General features: G+C 40.2%; 3 protein-coding genes across 6 annotated transcripts; 2 read left to right on the top strand and 1 right to left on the bottom strand.

Moving 5' to 3' along the window:
- The first annotated feature begins 69 nt into the window (after window positions 1–69).
- Eef1gamma (elongation factor 1-gamma) lies at window positions 70–4,134 on the top strand. 2 transcript variants are annotated; one of them, XM_083050524.1, is made up of 8 exons: window positions 70–211; window positions 345–494; window positions 1,187–1,250; window positions 1,332–1,474; window positions 1,749–2,051; window positions 2,191–2,526; window positions 2,611–2,763; window positions 2,907–4,134. In XM_083050524.1, the coding sequence occupies exons 1-8, from the start codon at window positions 200–202 to the stop codon at window positions 3,060–3,062; spliced, it is 1,317 nt and encodes a 438-aa protein (XP_082906650.1). In that variant the 5' UTR covers window positions 70–199; the 3' UTR covers window positions 3,063–4,134. The 2 variants fall into 2 exon arrangements, with proteins under 2 accessions (XP_082906650.1, XP_082906649.1); XM_083050523.1 differs by having other exon boundaries at window positions 128–274.
- Window positions 4,053–5,724, bottom strand: Mrpl49 (mitochondrial ribosomal protein L49). Its single transcript, XM_083050526.1, has 3 exons — window positions 5,591–5,724; window positions 4,534–4,720; window positions 4,053–4,407 (listed from the first exon to the last, which is right to left on the bottom strand). Exons 1-3 carry the CDS (start codon window positions 5,684–5,686, stop codon window positions 4,133–4,135), a joined length of 558 nt encoding a protein of 185 aa, XP_082906652.1. The 5' UTR covers window positions 5,687–5,724; the 3' UTR covers window positions 4,053–4,132.
- A 600-nt stretch (window positions 5,725–6,324) lies between these two features.
- East (enhanced adult sensory threshold) lies at window positions 6,325–18,207 on the top strand. 3 transcript variants are annotated; one of them, XM_083050521.1, is made up of 8 exons: window positions 6,325–6,458; window positions 7,468–11,583; window positions 12,803–12,878; window positions 13,420–13,682; window positions 14,496–14,651; window positions 14,758–15,071; window positions 15,165–16,846; window positions 16,908–18,207. In XM_083050521.1, the coding sequence occupies exons 2-7, from the start codon at window positions 7,492–7,494 to the stop codon at window positions 16,822–16,824; spliced, it is 6,561 nt and encodes a 2,186-aa protein (XP_082906647.1). In that variant the 5' UTR covers window positions 6,325–6,458; window positions 7,468–7,491; the 3' UTR covers window positions 16,825–16,846; window positions 16,908–18,207. The 3 variants fall into 3 exon arrangements, with proteins under 3 accessions (XP_082906647.1, XP_082906648.1, XP_082906646.1); XM_083050522.1 differs by having other exon boundaries at window positions 12,803–12,836; window positions 15,165–18,207; XM_083050520.1 differs by having other exon boundaries at window positions 15,165–18,207.
- The last annotated feature ends 410 nt before the right edge of the window (window positions 18,208–18,617 follow it).

Genomic DNA, 18,617 nt, shown 5'->3' with positions numbered 1-18,617 from the left:
TCTCTATTTCCAGCTTCCATCTCTCTCTTCCGTCTCCCTCGCGTTTCGGGATTTCGCTCTAATGGCGCCAGCCAATCAGAGACGACCTGCTTCGAGGAGGATCTCTAACCTCTCGCACGCGAGGGTATCTGTATCCCCGCTCGCTTCACGAGGCGATCTTTACCGGCCCTCTTACTTCCTCTTTCCGTGACTGGATACAATGGCGTCCGGAGTAAGTGGCTTTCACGCGGCAGCTAACCGGTCGGCATCCGGGTCACGGTGCCCCGAAACCGAGGTCGGCTCGCCGCCGAACGAGGCCCGGCACGATCCGTCACACGCTACATGGTGAATTTTTTCTCTTTCAGACCTTATATACGTACCCGGAAAATTTCCGCGCCTACAAGGCCCTAATAGCGGCACAGTTCTCCGGTGCTCGGGTCAAAGTCGCCGAGGATTTCGTCTTCGGCGAGACCAACAAGACCGAGGCGTTCCTGAAGAAGTTCCCCCTGGGAAAAGTGAGTCCCATTCAGGCTCTCGATCGCGCTTCACGCGATATTTCTCTCTCATTGTTTCGCAATACGGTGATTGACAATAAGGTCCTTTGCTCCTGGCAAAGCGTGACGAGAGAAGCAAAATACTCTGTTTCACGAGTTGCTCAATTTTTATGCAAACGATGCTCGCTTAAATGTATGTAATTTTTTTTTTTTTTTTTTTTCTTAAGATTATCATTTAAAGTGTCGCATATAAAGATTTGATGATTCATATGGTATTGCAAATATACTAATGATCGTATTAGTCATATTGATCATATATGATATTAAGTAGAATAATATATAATAAATCATTTTTAATTTTGCATGAAAGTAAATTATTTAGAATTTTCCATATAATTCATATAATGGTGTTCTTGAACATCCATATGATAAAATGCTCTATATAATATTTATATAATAGAGTATCTTGTATTGCAAATGCTCATAAAGTGATATTCTCTTACGCTTGCTCTCTCACTTACTCGAGTTTATTATATGATCATGTAACCATATAGGGCAAATAACAATGCATATTATGCGCATTACTATTAGAATAAAAGACTGTAAAGAAACCTTACAACAATGATATTGTTCCATAAAGATTTCATAATACGATTATATTCTCAAATATTATCTCAGGAGTTATTTTAAAAAAAATATTGTAAATTTTCAAGGTTCCAGCATTTGAAACAAGCGATGGGAAATATATTACAGAAAGCAATGCGATTGCTTATTATGGTAAGACTTATTTAAACAAGAATTATTTCAATCTATTTGTGTATTAATTTTAATATATGTATATGTGTTTTATATTTATAGTGGCCAACGAACAGCTGAGAGGGAAAACTGAGATTGATCGCGCATTGATCATCCAATGGCTTGGCTATGCCGATTCCGAAATTCTTCCTGCGAGTTGTGCTTGGGTATTTCCGCTACTTGGAATAATGCCGTACCATAAGCAGGTAATAATTGCATTTTTTATTTGATTTTGTGTACATATATCACATATATCCTCTTACAAAGGCAAAATTGGCGAAATTCTAAAGCCATTCTTTGTAACTCAAAGAGGTAGATTAAATCGTGTGTGTATTGAATTTACATGCATATGCATTGTATGCAATATTCTTTTACAATATTCCACACATTTATACATTATATATAATATTAAAAAATGATTATATAATTTATAATAATTAATGCTGGTAGTTAATTATATTTATATGTGATTGCTTTTAGAATGTTGAGAATGCTAAGGAAGATATAAATAGAGCACTCACTGCTCTCAACTCGCATTTACTTACACGAACTTACTTGGTGGGAGAGCGATTAACTCTGGCGGATATTTGCGTAGCCATGACACTGTTACACTTGTATCAGTATATCCTTGAGCCAGAACTGCGCAAGCCTTATATGAATGTAAATCGATGGTTCCAAACAGTCATCTATCAACCTGAATCTATTGCTGTACTTGGTGCCTTCAAATTGGCGGATAAAACTCTTGAATATGATCCTAAGAAGTTTGCAGAAACTCAGGGAAAGGTTAGTATTTTATTAAAAAGATATGTAATAATGTGTTATACTATAAATAAAGGAGAGAAGAAGAAAATTGTAAAATTACCATAAACATTGTTATAATTAGAGTGTCATAATTGTAAAATGTTTTTATTATTTTATTTAGAGCTCCAAAAAAGAAAAGAAGGAGAAAGAATCTAAGAAGGAGACTAAAGAGCCGAAAGAACCCAAAGAGTCAAAGAAAGAATCTAAACCTGTAGCAGAGAAGACTGCAGCGGCAGAGGACGAAGCTGATGCAACAGACGAGGCTTTAGCCGCCGAACCGAAAAAGAAAAATCCCTTTGCTTTGATGCCTAAAAGCTCTTTCGACCTTGACGATTTTAAACGGTGTTATTCCAATGAAGATGAATCTAAATCTATTCCTTACTTTTGGCAAAAGTTTGATCCGGAAAATTATAGTATTTGGCTTGGTGAATATAAGTACAACCATGAATTAACTAAAGTATGTAGATTCTTTTAAATAATATTTGAAAAGTAGAAAAGTTGAATACACCTTAACTTGTACAACCTTCTTGTTTATTTGCAGGTCTTCATGTCTTGTAATTTAATTAGTGGTATGTATCAACGATTAGATACGTTGAGAAAAGGTGCATTTGCCAGTGCCTGTATTTTTGGAGAAGACAACAATAATTCAATCAGTGGCATTTGGGTCTGGCGCGGACAGGACCTTGTTTTTGCAGTAAGTTTTATACATTTGAATGAATATATAGGATATTTATGAATTTTTGATGATATTTTGAAGATATTTATGATAAAAACATTTGTATACATACACAAATACATAAATATATATAATTTTTTTTTTTTTTAATTTTTCTATAGCTAAGTCCAGATTGGCAAGTGGATTATGAATCTTATACTTGGACAAAACTGGATCCATCAAAGGAAGAAACAAAAGAAATGGTCAAGCAATATCTCAGCTGGGTTGGCACGGACAAAGAAGGACGGAAGTTCAATCAAGGAAAAGTTTTCAAGTAAAATTTGCCATATGCATCAAATAAACCCTATTCGCATGAAATAAATGATAAAATATCAGAAATGATACAATATCAAAAAAAAGTTTACATGCTCTTCACAAAAACCCTAATAGGATAAACCGGTATCCGGAATATCTTTTTTTTTTTCCTAAATATGTTCCTTCCTCTTGATTTCCATATCAAACGAAATCTCTTTTATACATAAATATCTGTCTTATGATATACTTTCTGCAGTTTTTAAAACATAAGATTTTTTTTTTAGTGAACAAATATTGGAATTCACATTTACAAAATTTAATTTTTTTTTGACAAATTCTCTTGATTTATTTCGATACAATTTCATTCGTTGTTTTCTATTCAAATCATTGACACGCTTGATATTCACTCATATCCATATAATTTGAGTTCCTATAAAGTATATCTCGTAATATATTTATATAGAACAAAAGTTATTAAATCTCTTCAGTAAAAAAAATGTACCATATGCATATATACAGTAATGTATAAAAAAAGGAGAATATAAACAGATATTTTGAACTCTATGTTAAGTTTATGAAAAATGTAATAATTTTATGAATAGAAATGTTATATACATATGTGTATATTTGTTGCGGTCAATAACAACTTAATTTGATATTTACATAACATTGCGTAAGATTATATTTATGTACACATTTATATATAATATCTTTCGATTTAATTAAAAATTTTTTAATGTATACAGTATGTATGTATCACATATCTTTAATGTTTTAACACGTGTGGATAATTTTTTGGATACTACGGTGCAAACATATATTTTCACAGAAATAAATACGATATTAAAATGCTAAGAAATAAAAATAAATATCCCTCTTTGCGAATAAAAAATTGTATATATTTGAGAACGAAAAATACATAAAATAATTTTCGTTATTTAAACAAAAGTTGCACGAGGAATTTGATATTGAATAATTTTAGGTGAAACAGAATATAAAATGTACGACAAATGTATCTCAACAAAGATTTGCTGTTTATTGTATATTTACATATATAACAATTTCTTATGGAAATAACTTTCTCCGATGATTTTTAGAATCCTTTTAGGTCCATCCAGTCTTTAATGCGATTAACGCAGTCACCCTTATATTTAATTGTACCTGCAAATTCGTTTATCTTACTAGGAGGTGGTCGGCCTAAACATTTTGCTAAATATTTCTTTATATCGCGATCTAGTGCCCATATGTCTCCTTGAATCTTCTTAAGCATTGTGCGTCTCCTCAATCCTCTGTTGGATCTTTCCAAATACACAGACTGCATATAATTCCTACTACGTTCTATGAAATAGGGATAATCCGTGGGTGACGCTGTTAAAATAGAAAAAGGAAAAATATCTTCAGAGATGTAAAAGGAGATTTAAACGTATGTATTTTTATGTAAAAAGATGAAACGTTTTTTAATAATAAAATTTATTTCATAATTTCATTGCTTACCACACGCTGGTTTATAGCCAGATGGTAGTTCAACATCTCCAGTGGGTGGTTTAGGTACAGTTTTATATCTAAGCAGACGTTCTACATATTTCCATTCATTTGGATCTTTTGTAATCTTGTAATCTGTGTAGTCTTCAGGTTTAGTATAGACGAGAGATGCTTTGTAGGTGCTCCATCTCACTTGAATCTGAAATATAAAGATTTTATTTTTTAGTTAGCAATAGGTTTTAATTAACTTTGCCATACATTAAATATTAATGCAAAAATTATTAATATCAAAATAATATGTAAAAGAAGTTTATCAATTTCAGTAAATTTTTAAAGATTGAACAAACTTTTGCTAACGTAGAGGGATATTTAATGTCGAAAATAAATATTTCAACATACTGTGTACAATATTAACATTCTACAATGTAATGTGCAATTGTAAAAAATATGTAATATGTAACAAAAAACTGTTTAAATTTTGATTACAATTTATGTAATTGTTTACAGTAAATTCATTCTCTTCTTTTTTTAAATTCTCAAATATAAAAAAAATCGTATAAAACATATATGTACAATTTTGTTTCTAATTTTAATTACATTTTATGTAATTATTTACAGTAAATTCATTCTCTTCTCTTCTCTCTCTCTCTCTCTCCATTTTTTTTTTCTAAATTTTCATATAAAAAATCGTATATATACATATATACGAGTTTTTTTGACATTTAAAAATTTATATAATTAATTGTAATTATTATAAATACAATGTATATATATGGACAATATTTGTAAATTAAAAATAATTGCATTTTTTTTGTAGATATCAATTTTCCAGCTCAACTTGTAAGTCGGCTTAACAAATCACGTTACTTCCCACAGAGTGTAATACAGGTAAGCTCGAACGTGCTCTTTCATTTTTCTCACGTTCGAAAAAAATTATCATTCGTCTTATCCTTTATCGCGACCTGTGACAGGACGATCCCGGGACGAGCGTCACGAGAAGAGGCCCCTTATCTGCTCGCGGCAGGCAAAAAATTTCATCATCCGAAGCGAGGAATTTCGCGAGACTTACCTGGGGGGCGAAAGGAGGAATCGACGTGGACGCGAAATTGTTGAGGCTCGCGAGGCAGCGGTTGGCACCGCGTGCGAAAATCCGAAGGCCGGCCATCTTGGTAAGTCTCGGATAAAATATCCTAAGGGTCGGCGTCCGCCATTGATGCGCAGCGCTTATACGATCGGGCGCGTCTTCCCTCTCTCTCTCTCTCTCTCTCTCTCTCTTTCTCTCTAGCGGAGAGCCGACCTATTCTCTACCTATCGCGCGAGTCCTCGCTCGTCGTCCGCCGTCTTCGCTTCTCGTCGCTCGCTCGCGCGGACTCGCGATCGGTCAGTCATTCAGTATCGCCTTCGCCGCCGCCGATGACAGATCGAACCCTCCGATAGGTAGGTGAACGCGCTCCCGATCCGCGGGCCCTCGGAAAAATCCTAAACGAGCCGAGTTAGCGCGAGGAAGTTAGCGCGAACGCACCATAGTAGTTAGTAGTCGCGAGACGGAAGTGACGTTTTCGGCGAGGGGAAACGTCCCCTCCCCCTCTGAGGGTTTTTTTATCTCTTCATCCCACTTCTCCCGGATCGCGAGGGAAAGATCCCCCGCCCCGGGGTCCTCGATCACCCTCGGGGGGGTGGAAAAGGAGGCTCCCGAGCTCCCGGAGAGTCATCCCGAAGGGATTATGCGTCCGCTGCTGGGAGGAGTTTCGCTGGGCGGCCGCCAGGTGGCGCCAGGAGCGGAGTGGCACGGCGCATAGACACCCTGCAACGGTATCCCGTCGTCTCTCTTTCCCGTTCATATATACGGGGGGATACGTCGTGTATTGTGTATTATCGTCGATTCAGCCGCGGATCCCGACCACGGACCTCTACGGGCAGGATTCTCGGTCCCCGAGGTGAGTACCGCGTTCCTCGTGCCCCGTCCTCCGGGGCACGTCGCCCCCGGGAGGGGGCGTCGCGGCGTCCGCGGCCCCGAAAAAAAAAAAAAAAAAGAAAAAAAAAACCTGCCGCCGCCGACCTTTTGTTTATTCGTGGCGGATTTTTTCGCGACACGCGACTCTTTACGCCGCGATTTCCCCGACCCCCCCTGGGCCCCCCCGCCCGATTTCCGCCCGGGTATTTAGCGTGTGACGCGGACTCTCTCTCGCGCCCGGAATCCTCGCGATCGGATGGACGCGGGGCGAGATATCGCGCGAAATATTTCAGCCTCTTTCTCTCTCTCTGTCTCTCTCTCTCTCTCTCTCTCTCTCTCTGGCTGACTTTGGAGCCAGCAGCAGCGAGCGAGCGAGGCGCTTCGCGCATCCATGTGTATGTATGTGTGTGTGTTTCTGTGGCTAGCTGTATGTGTGCGCAAAGTTTGTCACGTAATTTTTCTGCCCAAGTCCAGGGCCGCATCTAGACAACCCCGTCTCGTCCTAGCTTCGTCGCGTTCGGGATGAAAAAAAAATCGTGCTCTTTCGACGCCCTCCCCCCCCCTCTTTTTCCTTCCTCTCTCCCCCCTCTCTTTCTTCATTCCTCTATTGGAAACATGTTTGCGTCTCATCTCGTGAAACGAAACATCGTATATCGGCGTCCACGTGCTTCGTTCATAGCGCATTCTCGAAGCCATGTTATCTTTTACACTTAGTTTTATTTATTTATTTTTTTAATAGATATTTTTGTAAACGTGTGTATGTGTGTGTGTGTGTGCAATTTTATTATTCGAATTTTGATGAAATTTTTAGCTCCTTTTTCTCGATTGGTTTTTAATTATCTTTGGATCGAAAATGCGACAAAGTAATTTTTTGTAATATTGTGAACGAACCCTTTTATCGGTGATACTGTTGAAAATATTGTAAATATTTTTGTAAATTTTTTGGAGGGAGAGAATGTTCTTTATTTTCTGTAGCGAATAATGTATTGCAGGAGCCCAATGTGGGTGGAAGTGAGATGGCATCCAGGGAAAAGAGACCCTTAGCGCCTTCCAAATCGAAACAGAAGGCGAGTAATGACTCTGGCTTGCCATCCAATGAGGTCAGGAATAAGAAAGGCAAGTCAGTGCCGAGTGTAAAGCAGCAGCAACTTGCGCAAGAGATTTTTGATACGGTAGCAACAGGTAGTCAGCTCTCTGTCAAACTAGAGGCGAGCTTGCCACGCAGGAATGCCCTTAAGAATCTGAGACGCAAACAGAACCTAAGAGCAACCAAGGCAAATCTCATCAAGTCCAAGGTTACCAGGAGGGTGACGAATAAGAATATACGTAGGATAGTCCCTGACGCCAAGAGGGGTGTGAAGGCAAAGAAGATTAAGCAATCGGAGGAATCAGCTGTCAAGGCAGTCGATATAGCTTCGAAATTCTCGGAGAATCAGACGAACAACAGAGACAACGAAGGCAAAGGAACCGAAACACCAAGTAAAAGTGCCAAGAACAATCTCAGGACCAAAAAAGTCAAATCCGACATTCAGAACAAAGAAGAGGCCAGTGCTGCATCTAGCGTTAAAGTTAGTCCAAAACTTGGCAGAAAGGGAAAAACAACAGAGAGTCCTGATTCTTTGTCCAAGGGTGCCAAAACAGCAAAGTTAACAAACTTGAAGAAGAACAATACCAAGGATAATAATCTCATCAAAGTTGCGGAGGACAACAGAGATTTGCACAAGGGTGCTGCGAAGAATCGAAAGAGCAGTGGTAAGGAATCAGATTCTGTCAGCGTAAAGAGCAATTCTAGCGTTGAAAAATTTCCAAAGGCAGTTTTGGATGACAAGAACTCTATCGATCTTACCATAGACGAAGTTATAGCTTCTTCGATGTTGAGTGATTCCGAAATTGAAAATCAACAGGGTGTTGTGACAGAGAAGACCGAGGGAAAGGTGACGAGAAGCAAGAAGATGCTGGTAGATGAAAACATTGTTTGTGACATTGAGATCAAGAAGGAGCCTGACACCGATGACACAAAAGTTACATCGGATGGTGAGTACGCAGAGGATCAAGGATTCCAGAATGCTATTCAATTGAGAAAGAGATCGAAGGTCGACTACGTCGAAGTGTCGCAAAGAAGTTTGAGAAACGGGAAGCAACGACAATTGTCGGATTCGGGAAACTCCCCGGATAACGATTCTAAAAAGCGTCATAGATTCAACTCCGATGGGACTGCTATCTCTGACAACTCGATGGAACACATCTCGGATTGCAATGCAAATATGGATTCCTGCTTCTCGGATCACAGCTGCAACGAATCCCAGACCGCTGTGGCGTCGATCAAGGAGGAGATGTGTTTGAAGGACGAGGTGTCGAAGAATTTCGACGAGGAAGCTGATATCGGCTCGGAAGTGGAGAACAATAATAATAGCGATCGTGTCGATAGAACGGGCGAGACGGGGCCGACACTGCGTTCCAAGACTAAAGCTAAGACCATAGAAAACGAAGCTGCGAAGGACGACGACATGAAAATGGAAGACGTGCGAATAAAGAGCGAACCGCAAGAGGATTCGCAGAAACTCAATAATTTAGATCAAACGAGGAAGGACAGTATCTTGGCCAAATTTACCGACAAATCGAAGGGTCGTAGGGGTAGTTTGAACATAGATATGAAGAAGACGGTCAATTCTTTTTACAGTGCCGATAAATCGGACGGTAATTCGATAGATCAAATGATCGAGAACATCAAGTTGAACATCGTGAAGACCATCGAGAGCAAGATATTCGGTCCGGAGAAGGGTCTTGTATTGAGCAAGAACTTTGATGTGCCCAAGATCGAGGAGGTCGTCGCGCCACTCAGCACGGAATCCCAGAAGATGGGATTGGAGGACAGTATCGACGAGGACAGATCGGCCGTGACGAAGAACGAGATCACGTCGGACAGCTCGGAAAATTCGGTACCAAAAGTGGCCGATACTGCCAAAGAGATTGAGGAGAAACTAGTCAAGTCCGATATTGGGGAAGCGGAGACGCATTCGCAGAACATCCAGGAGAACAGGGCCTCCGACAGCGACAGGATTCATAATGTACATAATATTTGCGAATCTACGTGTAATATAAGTAATAATAATAGTGCTGCTGCAGCTTATAACAGCGGCGTCGACGAGCCGGAAATCGAGAACGTCGGTTGCAGCGCAGCTGGTGATAGCGAGTCCAAGGCGTTGCAAGACGAGAGCAAGAAGATGGCTACGAGAAAGTCTTCGAGGATCAGCGATAAGACTTCGGACAGCGTCGAAGCGAGAAAACCGAACGGCAGGACACCGAGTAAGGTAATCTCGAGATTGGAAGATGGTTCGGCGGAACATGTACAAAGACCTACGAGCGAGGGCGCTTCAGATGATGATGCAACCACGTCGTCCCCTCGGCAAGCGAAGGAGGAGAATCTTCCGGAAGAGGTTTTGGAAAAGTTTATAGAAGTGGAAAAATCAGAGATCAGGTATTATGGGGATTGGAAAGAGTCGAAAAAGCTGTTAAGTCTATTCCGCGGGATAAACAAAAAAGATGATAAAGCTGCCGAGTTGTCACTACCAGATGCGGCAAACGACACATCGTCGAGCAGAGAGATAATTTCCGACAAGGAGCCGGCAGAGATTCAGCGTGTAAGCAAACAGGAAGCGTCCAAAGACAGACTGATGTTTCCTACGATCTTTGATTACATCTATACTGCAACTAGTAGCGAGATATCAAATGTGGATAGATCTGCCGATGCGATTGAGGAGAAGGACGACGCTTCCTGCAATTCGGCGCAAAGCGCGAATCACTCCAAGACAAATAACATAACGACCACCGCAAACTGTGATTCAAATAGCGATTCATGTAGTTCTGTAAACTCTGTGCCTGCATGCACCCCTGTTCCTCAGCAGAACGTCGAGAGCAAGGAACTGGAGCAAAGAACCAGCGGCGATCCGACGTCAAATTCGGACGAGAGTAGTGTTTCGGAGCAAAATCCGGAACTCAGTGAGACAACAGGGGATCCGAGCAATAACAAATCGTCAGACAATAAAGGTTCCGAGGAACAGAAACCCGGCAACGAGAAGAGCAGGAGAGTTTTGCGAGCCCGTGACAAGCAGAGAGGACAAGCCGGCCGAGAGCACGTCGATGGCGTGAAGATCAAACAGGAAGAAGGCGGAAGTGTTCATCGAAAGACTCCAAGTTCCGGTCTACAGAACGATGCTAATGAAACACCGCAATCAGTGGACGAGACTCGAGTCTCCGAAGGGTCTCAGAAGACAGAAGACACGGCCAATTCGCCCAACAGCAATGAACTCTCGGACGAGTCATCTTCTCAGTCCCGGACCCGTCGTAGTAGAGACACGAAGAGGAGCCGCAAGGAGGACCCATCACTGTCCAACTCCAGCTCCAAGACCAAGCGCGTGAAGCGAGACTCGCGCAAGTCCGATCAGCAGACTAAGGAGGAGACCCTGCTGGACAACGAGGTCGCCAAGATCAACGAGAACAACAGTTCGTTCTTGAACAAGCGTATGGACAGCTTCAGCGAGGCTCTCTTCGAGCAACGCGAGCCGGGCGAACTCGACATCAAGAAGGGACCCAGCAATGTGCGCAGCAAGTCGGAAAACGACATAGCTATTGACGCCAAGGGCTCCAAGAGCGGGGAGAAGCGGCGACTCTCGCGAAACCTGTCCGAGAATCACGTGTCGTCGAAGCAGACGTCCGACAATAGGATACAGGAGATGCTGGGGAACGAGTGCAAGGGTCCCAAGCGCCCGCCCAAGGACTCGGACGAGACCTCCACGTCCGGGGAGTCGTCCAGCGGCGACAATATGGGAAAGATCCTGGAGACGCCCGAGGACAAGGAGAGGAAGGAGTCGATTCTGCGAACGTTGGGGCTGGAATCCCTAGAAGAGGCCAAGAAGAGACTGCAGAATCAGCAAAAGATTAGGAAAGAGCAGTCGTCGGGGACTCTGAAGACGGTCATCAAGGTGTCGCAGAAAGAGAAGGATAAGGACAAGCGGGGATCCGTGCCTCCGTTAAAGATGATCGTCCTCAAACAAGGTCGCGTAGATGGAGAAGTGGACTCGCCAGAGATTTACACCATTCAAAAGGAGGTAAGAGAGCGACTTTGCGTGCTTCTTCTTCATCGAATGTAATTCATTCTCGCGCGTAGGAATGTTTTTTTTTTTTTTTTTTTTTTTTTTTTTTCTTTTATCGTTTTTTCTCCCCTTTCTAATATTTTTTTTTTATCGTGTTTTTGATTTAAAAGATCGCTGTGATATTTAATTGTCAAAGAGATTTTTAGTATGTAATTAATTGTCTTTAGAAATTTATTATCTTTTCATTCGACTCCTTTATGTCGTGTGTATGAAAAATACAAGGGTTGAATATTGATAATTCGCAAATGTAAAAGCTCTAATAGTCGGATTAATTTTTATACAGGGTGTCCGAAAAGTCCTGCAACAGTTAAATATCTCGAAAACAAAGGCTTTTTGAGAAAAATGTTTCAAATAAAAGTTGTAGTTGTTTAAGTAATAATATTAGTGTGACTATAAATAGCATTGTTAAGGCCACGTAAAATTCACTTTTAAATGGAAACCCCTATTTTTTATTACATATTGATGCTTATCTTAAAAGCTTTTCAAAACACTATAATAAAGTTTTTTCTGATAAGTATTTTTCGAATTATGAGGCTTGAAAGATACAGTATTTTGACATAAAATACAAAATAATCTGCAAAACATTGTTTTTGGTAATCTTACCTTAATACTTTTATGCATAAAATAATTAGACAAATTAATTGGTGTAAAGAAAACGCATAATTGCTTTTTAAAAAAATATGTTGCAAATTGTATACATTTTCTTAAAAATAACTATGTGTTTTTTCACACCAATTGATTTGTCTAATTATTTTATGCATAAAAGTATTAAGGTAAGATTATCGAAAACTAAATATTTTACAAGATATTTTGTATTTTATGTCAAAATACTGTAAACTTCAAGCATTATAATTCGAAAAACACTGAAGAAATACTTTATTATTAATATTTTAAAAAGCTCTCGAGATTAGCTATGAATGTGCAATCAAAAATAGAGGTTTCCATTAAAAAATTTTAAATACGTGACCTTAACGATGCTATTTATATAATAACACTAATTACTATTTAATGTGCCACTTAAAGCCCTACAACTTTTATTTGAAATATTTTTTTCAAAAAACCTTTATTTTCGAGATATTTGACTGTTGCAGGACTTTTGGGACATCCTGTATTATTTACAATAAATATTTTTTTTACGATTTATTTTATTATATTTTGTTTCCTTTTTTTTCAGTTTGGAACCAGTGGTTTGGGCGATAGCAGCTCTGGTGCGAACCGAAAGTTCACTACTAACCACAGACACTCTTGCGGTAATCCTGGTTGCGGGAATAACTAAATTGATAATATCACTTACTTTTCCTTCATCGCCCTTTTCCAAAAAAAAAAAGAAAAAATTTTTTTTTTTTTTTTTTTTAATTAAACTAAGCGCGCGGTTGAATCTTCATCTTGTCTTAATATGTATACTCGATTATTAGTATTATTAATATATACTTACTAGATATACTTACTATATACATACTAGAAATTGCGTTAAACTATTTATATTCTCTCCTCTTTTTTGTTCCATTTTGAAAGCTATTCTCGCTATGTGTCTAATGCAGTTAGAAGAAGATGTGCACTAATCGAAATATTTTACGCAACACTATTTTTTTTTGTATTTCAGACCACTAGTTCCAAAAACTACACTTAATCTAATATATATTTTTTTCAATAACAATGCATGCCAAGAAGAGAACGCTGTTGCTTTTCACCTCTATTTACATATTCTCACTAATATCTGCGCAACTGTCCAAGGACAGTTACGTAATTCGACCGATCTCTAACGATTCGCCAATTTTTTTATCACCACAGATGACGATAACGAAGACGCCGCACCTAAGGATCGTCAGTCGCTTGTCATTCCAGAGAAATCCTCTTCTTTCTCCATACATCCTGGACGCGTCTGCGCCGACGTGTGTTCCTACTGTTTCGGTAAATTCGGTTCCCTGGACACGCCGATGCACCTGGCGCAAATGAAATCCGACGAGAGGCGTAAGAAGATCTTGAACTTTGAGAGACATCTTACGAAAGACTCGTGTCTGTGCGACGCCTGCTATCGTCACGTTGACAGGAAGGTTCGTTGCTCCTTTAATAAGGTCACAGGGTGTATAATCCCGGAAAAAACATTGAAAATCTGGTGTTCTCAGGGAATTTCGTTCAACCTTGAAAAAAGGAATTTAATTGGGATTCGGGGATTTTTTAAAAAATTGCCTCTAATAATTTTATTCTTATTTAGTACTTAAAGAAACATCTGTCTAACATATCTTGGCAATTTTTAAATTTTTAATAAAATTTCATGTGATTTTTTTATTAACGCTCTATTTTTAGAGTTCTTAAATTTGATAGAAAATTGTTCAATTTTTTAATAAGTAATATTTATAAATAAATTTGTACTCCTTATTTATTTAATAAATATTTAAATAAGTAATAATTTAATAAACGAATAAATAATTAATTTAAATGAATTAGTATTTCTTAAGACGTTTATTATAATACATTATTTTTTGTTTTATATTTTTTTATCTTATATTTTTGCATATATATATTTAGCGTTTAGATATAGCGATATATCGTACTTTGTTATTGTCTAAATTAATTTTACAATTAATAAATCAATATTAAATGCTAGAAAAACTCTTGAAACACTCTTGATAACTTTGCAATCGTATGAATAGAAAACATTACAAAACGCACACAATAAAGAAACTTATTTTAAAAAGCTACAAATTTTCTGATTTTACTTGAAATTTTCAACGAGAATAAAAGATCAGGGAATTTTTTTACAAGATTTGAGTAGACACCCTGAAGGAGTTCTTACTCTTGTAAATTAATTCCCAAACGTATGCACGATCGCCATCATGATTAATAATCTACCCTTCTTCTCCTAGGCGAACACTAGCCCGACGAATATGCAGCAGAAGCCGCAGAAACAGCACAGACAACTGATGGTGACCAAGTGCTCGGCTCGCGAGTGCCGGGATCCTGCGCGGCATCACGTTAAACGCCGTTGGTTGTTCAAGATAAAAGCCAGTCTACAGAATCAGGTTAATCTTTGCTACTCGTGCGTCTAAAAAAAAACAAATGCTCACACCAATATGATGGTGAATGTGGTATATCGCTTGCATTTGCAAACGAGAAATGTTATTGCAGGTTGACATCGACTGGGATTCGAGTCAGCATACCCAGATGCCGTTCTGCATCAGTCATTACGAGAAGGTGGAGTGTTACTTGATGTGCGCATTGTGTAAACGCCGGCTGATACGAACGCACACCCATCCGCTGACCAAGACGGAGATCGACGAATTCAATCAGCTGGCCGGTCCCCAAGCAATCCCCGTTCTACTGCAGGGCTGCACGTACGTGTGCAAACTGTGCCGATACTTTGTGCAGCTGCAGCTCAAGTACAGGGACATCGAGAACATGAACACGAATCACAAGACCTTCACGAAGAGTTATCGAAAGCGGTGAGTATTATATATATATTACTTGAAGCTAAGTCGAGAAATTCCGTCGAAACCGAGAGAATTGATGAAAAAAATGGTTTTCGATATGCACAGGATCTTGCACAGTCGTGGAATCGAAGTGGCCGACGACGAGGACGACGATTCGTCGCAGCAGGCGACGAATCAGGTCAAGGACAAGAAGAATAAGAAGAGCACCAAGAGCGCGCAGCTTAAGAGCGGCAGTTCCAAGTCCCCGGAACACGTGACGAGCGGCACGTCGGAGAAGTCGACGCCGGAGCCGAATAAGAACGAGGGATGTCCGGCAATCTCCTGCGAGATGAGCGGCGAGAATCGCGCCGCGAAGACGAGCGGCGACGAGAACGGCAGCAATATCTCGTCCCTTCCGTATTTCGACGGTATCGAGAGTACCGTGGAGAACCTGAAGAAGCGTAAGATGCTCGACATGCACGCCTACACCTTGACAACGGGCGACAGCGCGACGACGGCGAGCGAGATGGCCGAGATTTTCGGGATGGATAACGAGGTCACCCTGACGCGGCTGCCGAAAAGGCCGAGACTCAATAATAGTAACAACAGTAACAATAACAACGACATATCGCCGGTGGTGCAGAGACTCGGCGCGAATCCCTCCATAAGCGTGCGCACGCTCTTCCCGGGCGAGGAGGAGATGAACCTTCACGTCAACATCGAGTTTCAGAACGTACGGGAGGTGACGCCGCAGGGCTGGGAGAAGTGCGCGACGATGATCCAGTACGATCGCGAGACCAAGCTTCTCTGGCAGCATTTGCAGCGACCTTACGGCAATCAGAGCTCCTTCTTGCGACACCTGATCCTCCTGGAGAAGTACTATAGAGCCGGCGACCTGATACTCGCGCCGGACGCCTCGCGGAACGCGATCAACTACTCCACGTCGGTGCAGAACAGACTGATATCGTACGAGGGCCCGGAGCAGGTGGACGAGCCGATCATGGAGCCGATCGCGACGGAATTCAATTCCCGCCGTTTGAGCGGCGGTTACCTCATGGAGAAAAACAGACTGCCTGGCCCAAGTTCGACGCCCAGACCAATCGGCGGCGGCGGCCCCGTGTCTTTACATCCGACGAAGATGATGAATTCGCCGCGGGTGCTCAAGCTCAACTCGGGGGTGTCGATTATCAAGAAACCGCCGCCGAATCTGCAACGATTAAGCCTGCCATCGACCAGCAGCGGAGCCAGCCCCGTCGCGACAACGAACGGTGGCGTTAAGCGGAAGGACGGACAGAGTCTACCCCCTGCTTACGGCGGCAAAGTGTTTCAACTGAGCGAGCAGGACGTAAAGCGGAGCGTGCAGCCGTCGAACAAACGGCAGCAAAAGACCAACGACAGACAGTTCCAGGGTGCCGGTAGCAATAACGGATCGCAGTATCAGAAGGCGCCGCAGATCGCCGCGGCGATTCCCGGCCACAGCCAGCAGTTCCAGAGGCACCTGCGGCTGCAGCAGGAGATGCTCAGCCGTCAGAGTCGCGGCGACTTCGAGCCCCTGATCTGCGACCTGACGATGCGTCATTCGGTCGCGAGCGAGAACAACCCGACCGGCCAAAATCTCATCCACAATCTCAACCTGCCCAAGTCGATCCAGGTGACGACCAAGCCGTCTATGATGACGTCGTCGTCGTCGTCCTCGACGAGCAGTCCGATTCCGATTTTGCCCAAGATCCCGAAATCGCTGACGGTGATCCCGCAGACCGTCACGAGACCCGCTGCTGACAAATGAGAGGCGAGCGAGAGAAGAAGACGTAAGTAGACACTGTCGAGCGACAGAGACACATACGAGGTTTCATCCTTTCCTCTTCGAAGGAGGAGGAGGAGGAGACGCGGTGAAAGATCGGCGCTTTTTTTGGATGTCTCCCCGATGTCGATCGAAATTATGCCGCCAAAGCGAAGCGAGAGATGTTGAGGGGTAGATGATGATGACGATGACGATCATCATCGATGCTCGGAGAGAGGAGTCTTTGCCTTACGTGAGCGCATCGCGGTATGCACTTACCGAGCCTGAACGCTCAAAATAATACATATACATACACATACATATTCACATACACACACGCACATACGCATACATTGTACGATTGCATTAATTTTACAAAGTTCAAATAAAACAGCTGATAGACGACTTAATTTGTTACATCAATCGTGATCACAAACTTGTACATAGATTAATAGAATAATTTCAGCAAATTGTGAAATACTTCGAGTCTAACAATAATATATATATACACATATATTAACAACCAAAGCTTTAACTATAAAAAAAAAAAATGCATGAATGAAAAACAACGTGTTGAACAATGCTGTTTTCCACGGAAAGTGCCTAAAGTGACAAGAGGCAGCGCGGAAGTTGTCGATGTTATCATTAATTATGCAATTTCGCGCCGTCATTAATGCAGACGTCAGACATATATGAGGGTCGTCTGATGAATCGTTGTTGCAATCGGCGGATCCTTCGCGAAAAACGTTTTCTATATAAAAATAGTCGTAATTGAAGCTTGAAAAAAATTTCACGATTTTAAAGTAAGATCTCAAACTGTTTAAACATTTTTTTTCTTGATATACTTTGTATTGCAAAAAGAAAAAGAGATTTTTTTTTTGTAGACAATATATATAAAATAACTTATTCTACATCTTGTTTTTTTTTTATCGTCTCGTCGATTGTACATTATCGATTTATTGGACATCCCTTATAAATAAAACGAATTCATCACTTTGACAGCATTGTATCGATTCTAATTTAAAAACGTACAGTTATGTCTTCATTTTTGTCTTTTTCTTTTGACATTTCGATTTTTGGAAACGTACCGTCGGAAAAGTATAAGTTAACGAGTAGGCTTTTTTTACAATTTATCGCAGATAGACTTCAAACTGTATAGATTATATTTTGCTGAGAACTTAATTTACTTGATTTTCTTGATAGCAATATACCGGACATATCTATTCTTCAAAAGCAGGGTAAAGAGGAGAAAGTGATACATCAAGGATAGAAAAATAATGCACGTAAAATATAAAAATTCTATATATATAATATATATTAAATATATATATATTATTTTTATATACATATAATTATATTGAATATATATTATATATATAATTATATATATTGAATATATATTATATATATAATTATGTAAATATATATATACATGTATATATATATATATATTTTTTAATATTAATCATAATTATATATCTATAAAAATATGTTTTAAAAAATTCTAGATATACAAAAACTTCAATAATTATATATATAATATATATGTATATATATAGAATCTTATGGCAATTCTAACGGTAGTTTGTTCCTCTTACCGCGTCTGAAGAAAAGATTCGACAAAGTTTTGCATATACCGCAAGTCAGTATATACATATATGTATTTTCAGTCTACGCGGATACCTTTTTCGAGCATCTGTACGATGACCTGAATAATCGTAAATACATTGTAATATTGGCCTGCTCGATCCTTTTACAAGCATAAATAACAAAAAATGAAATTAAATTGACTAACAGAC

Source organism: Prenolepis imparis, unplaced genomic scaffold, assembly GCF_030444845.1.
Source record: "Prenolepis imparis isolate NDT839.2.m4 unplaced genomic scaffold, iyPreImpa1.0 SCAF_11, whole genome shotgun sequence".
Lineage (NCBI taxonomy): Eukaryota > Metazoa > Arthropoda > Insecta > Hymenoptera > Formicidae > Prenolepis > Prenolepis imparis.
Note: the sequence above shows the minus strand (reverse complement) of the source record. Positions and strands in the feature narration are given on the sequence as shown.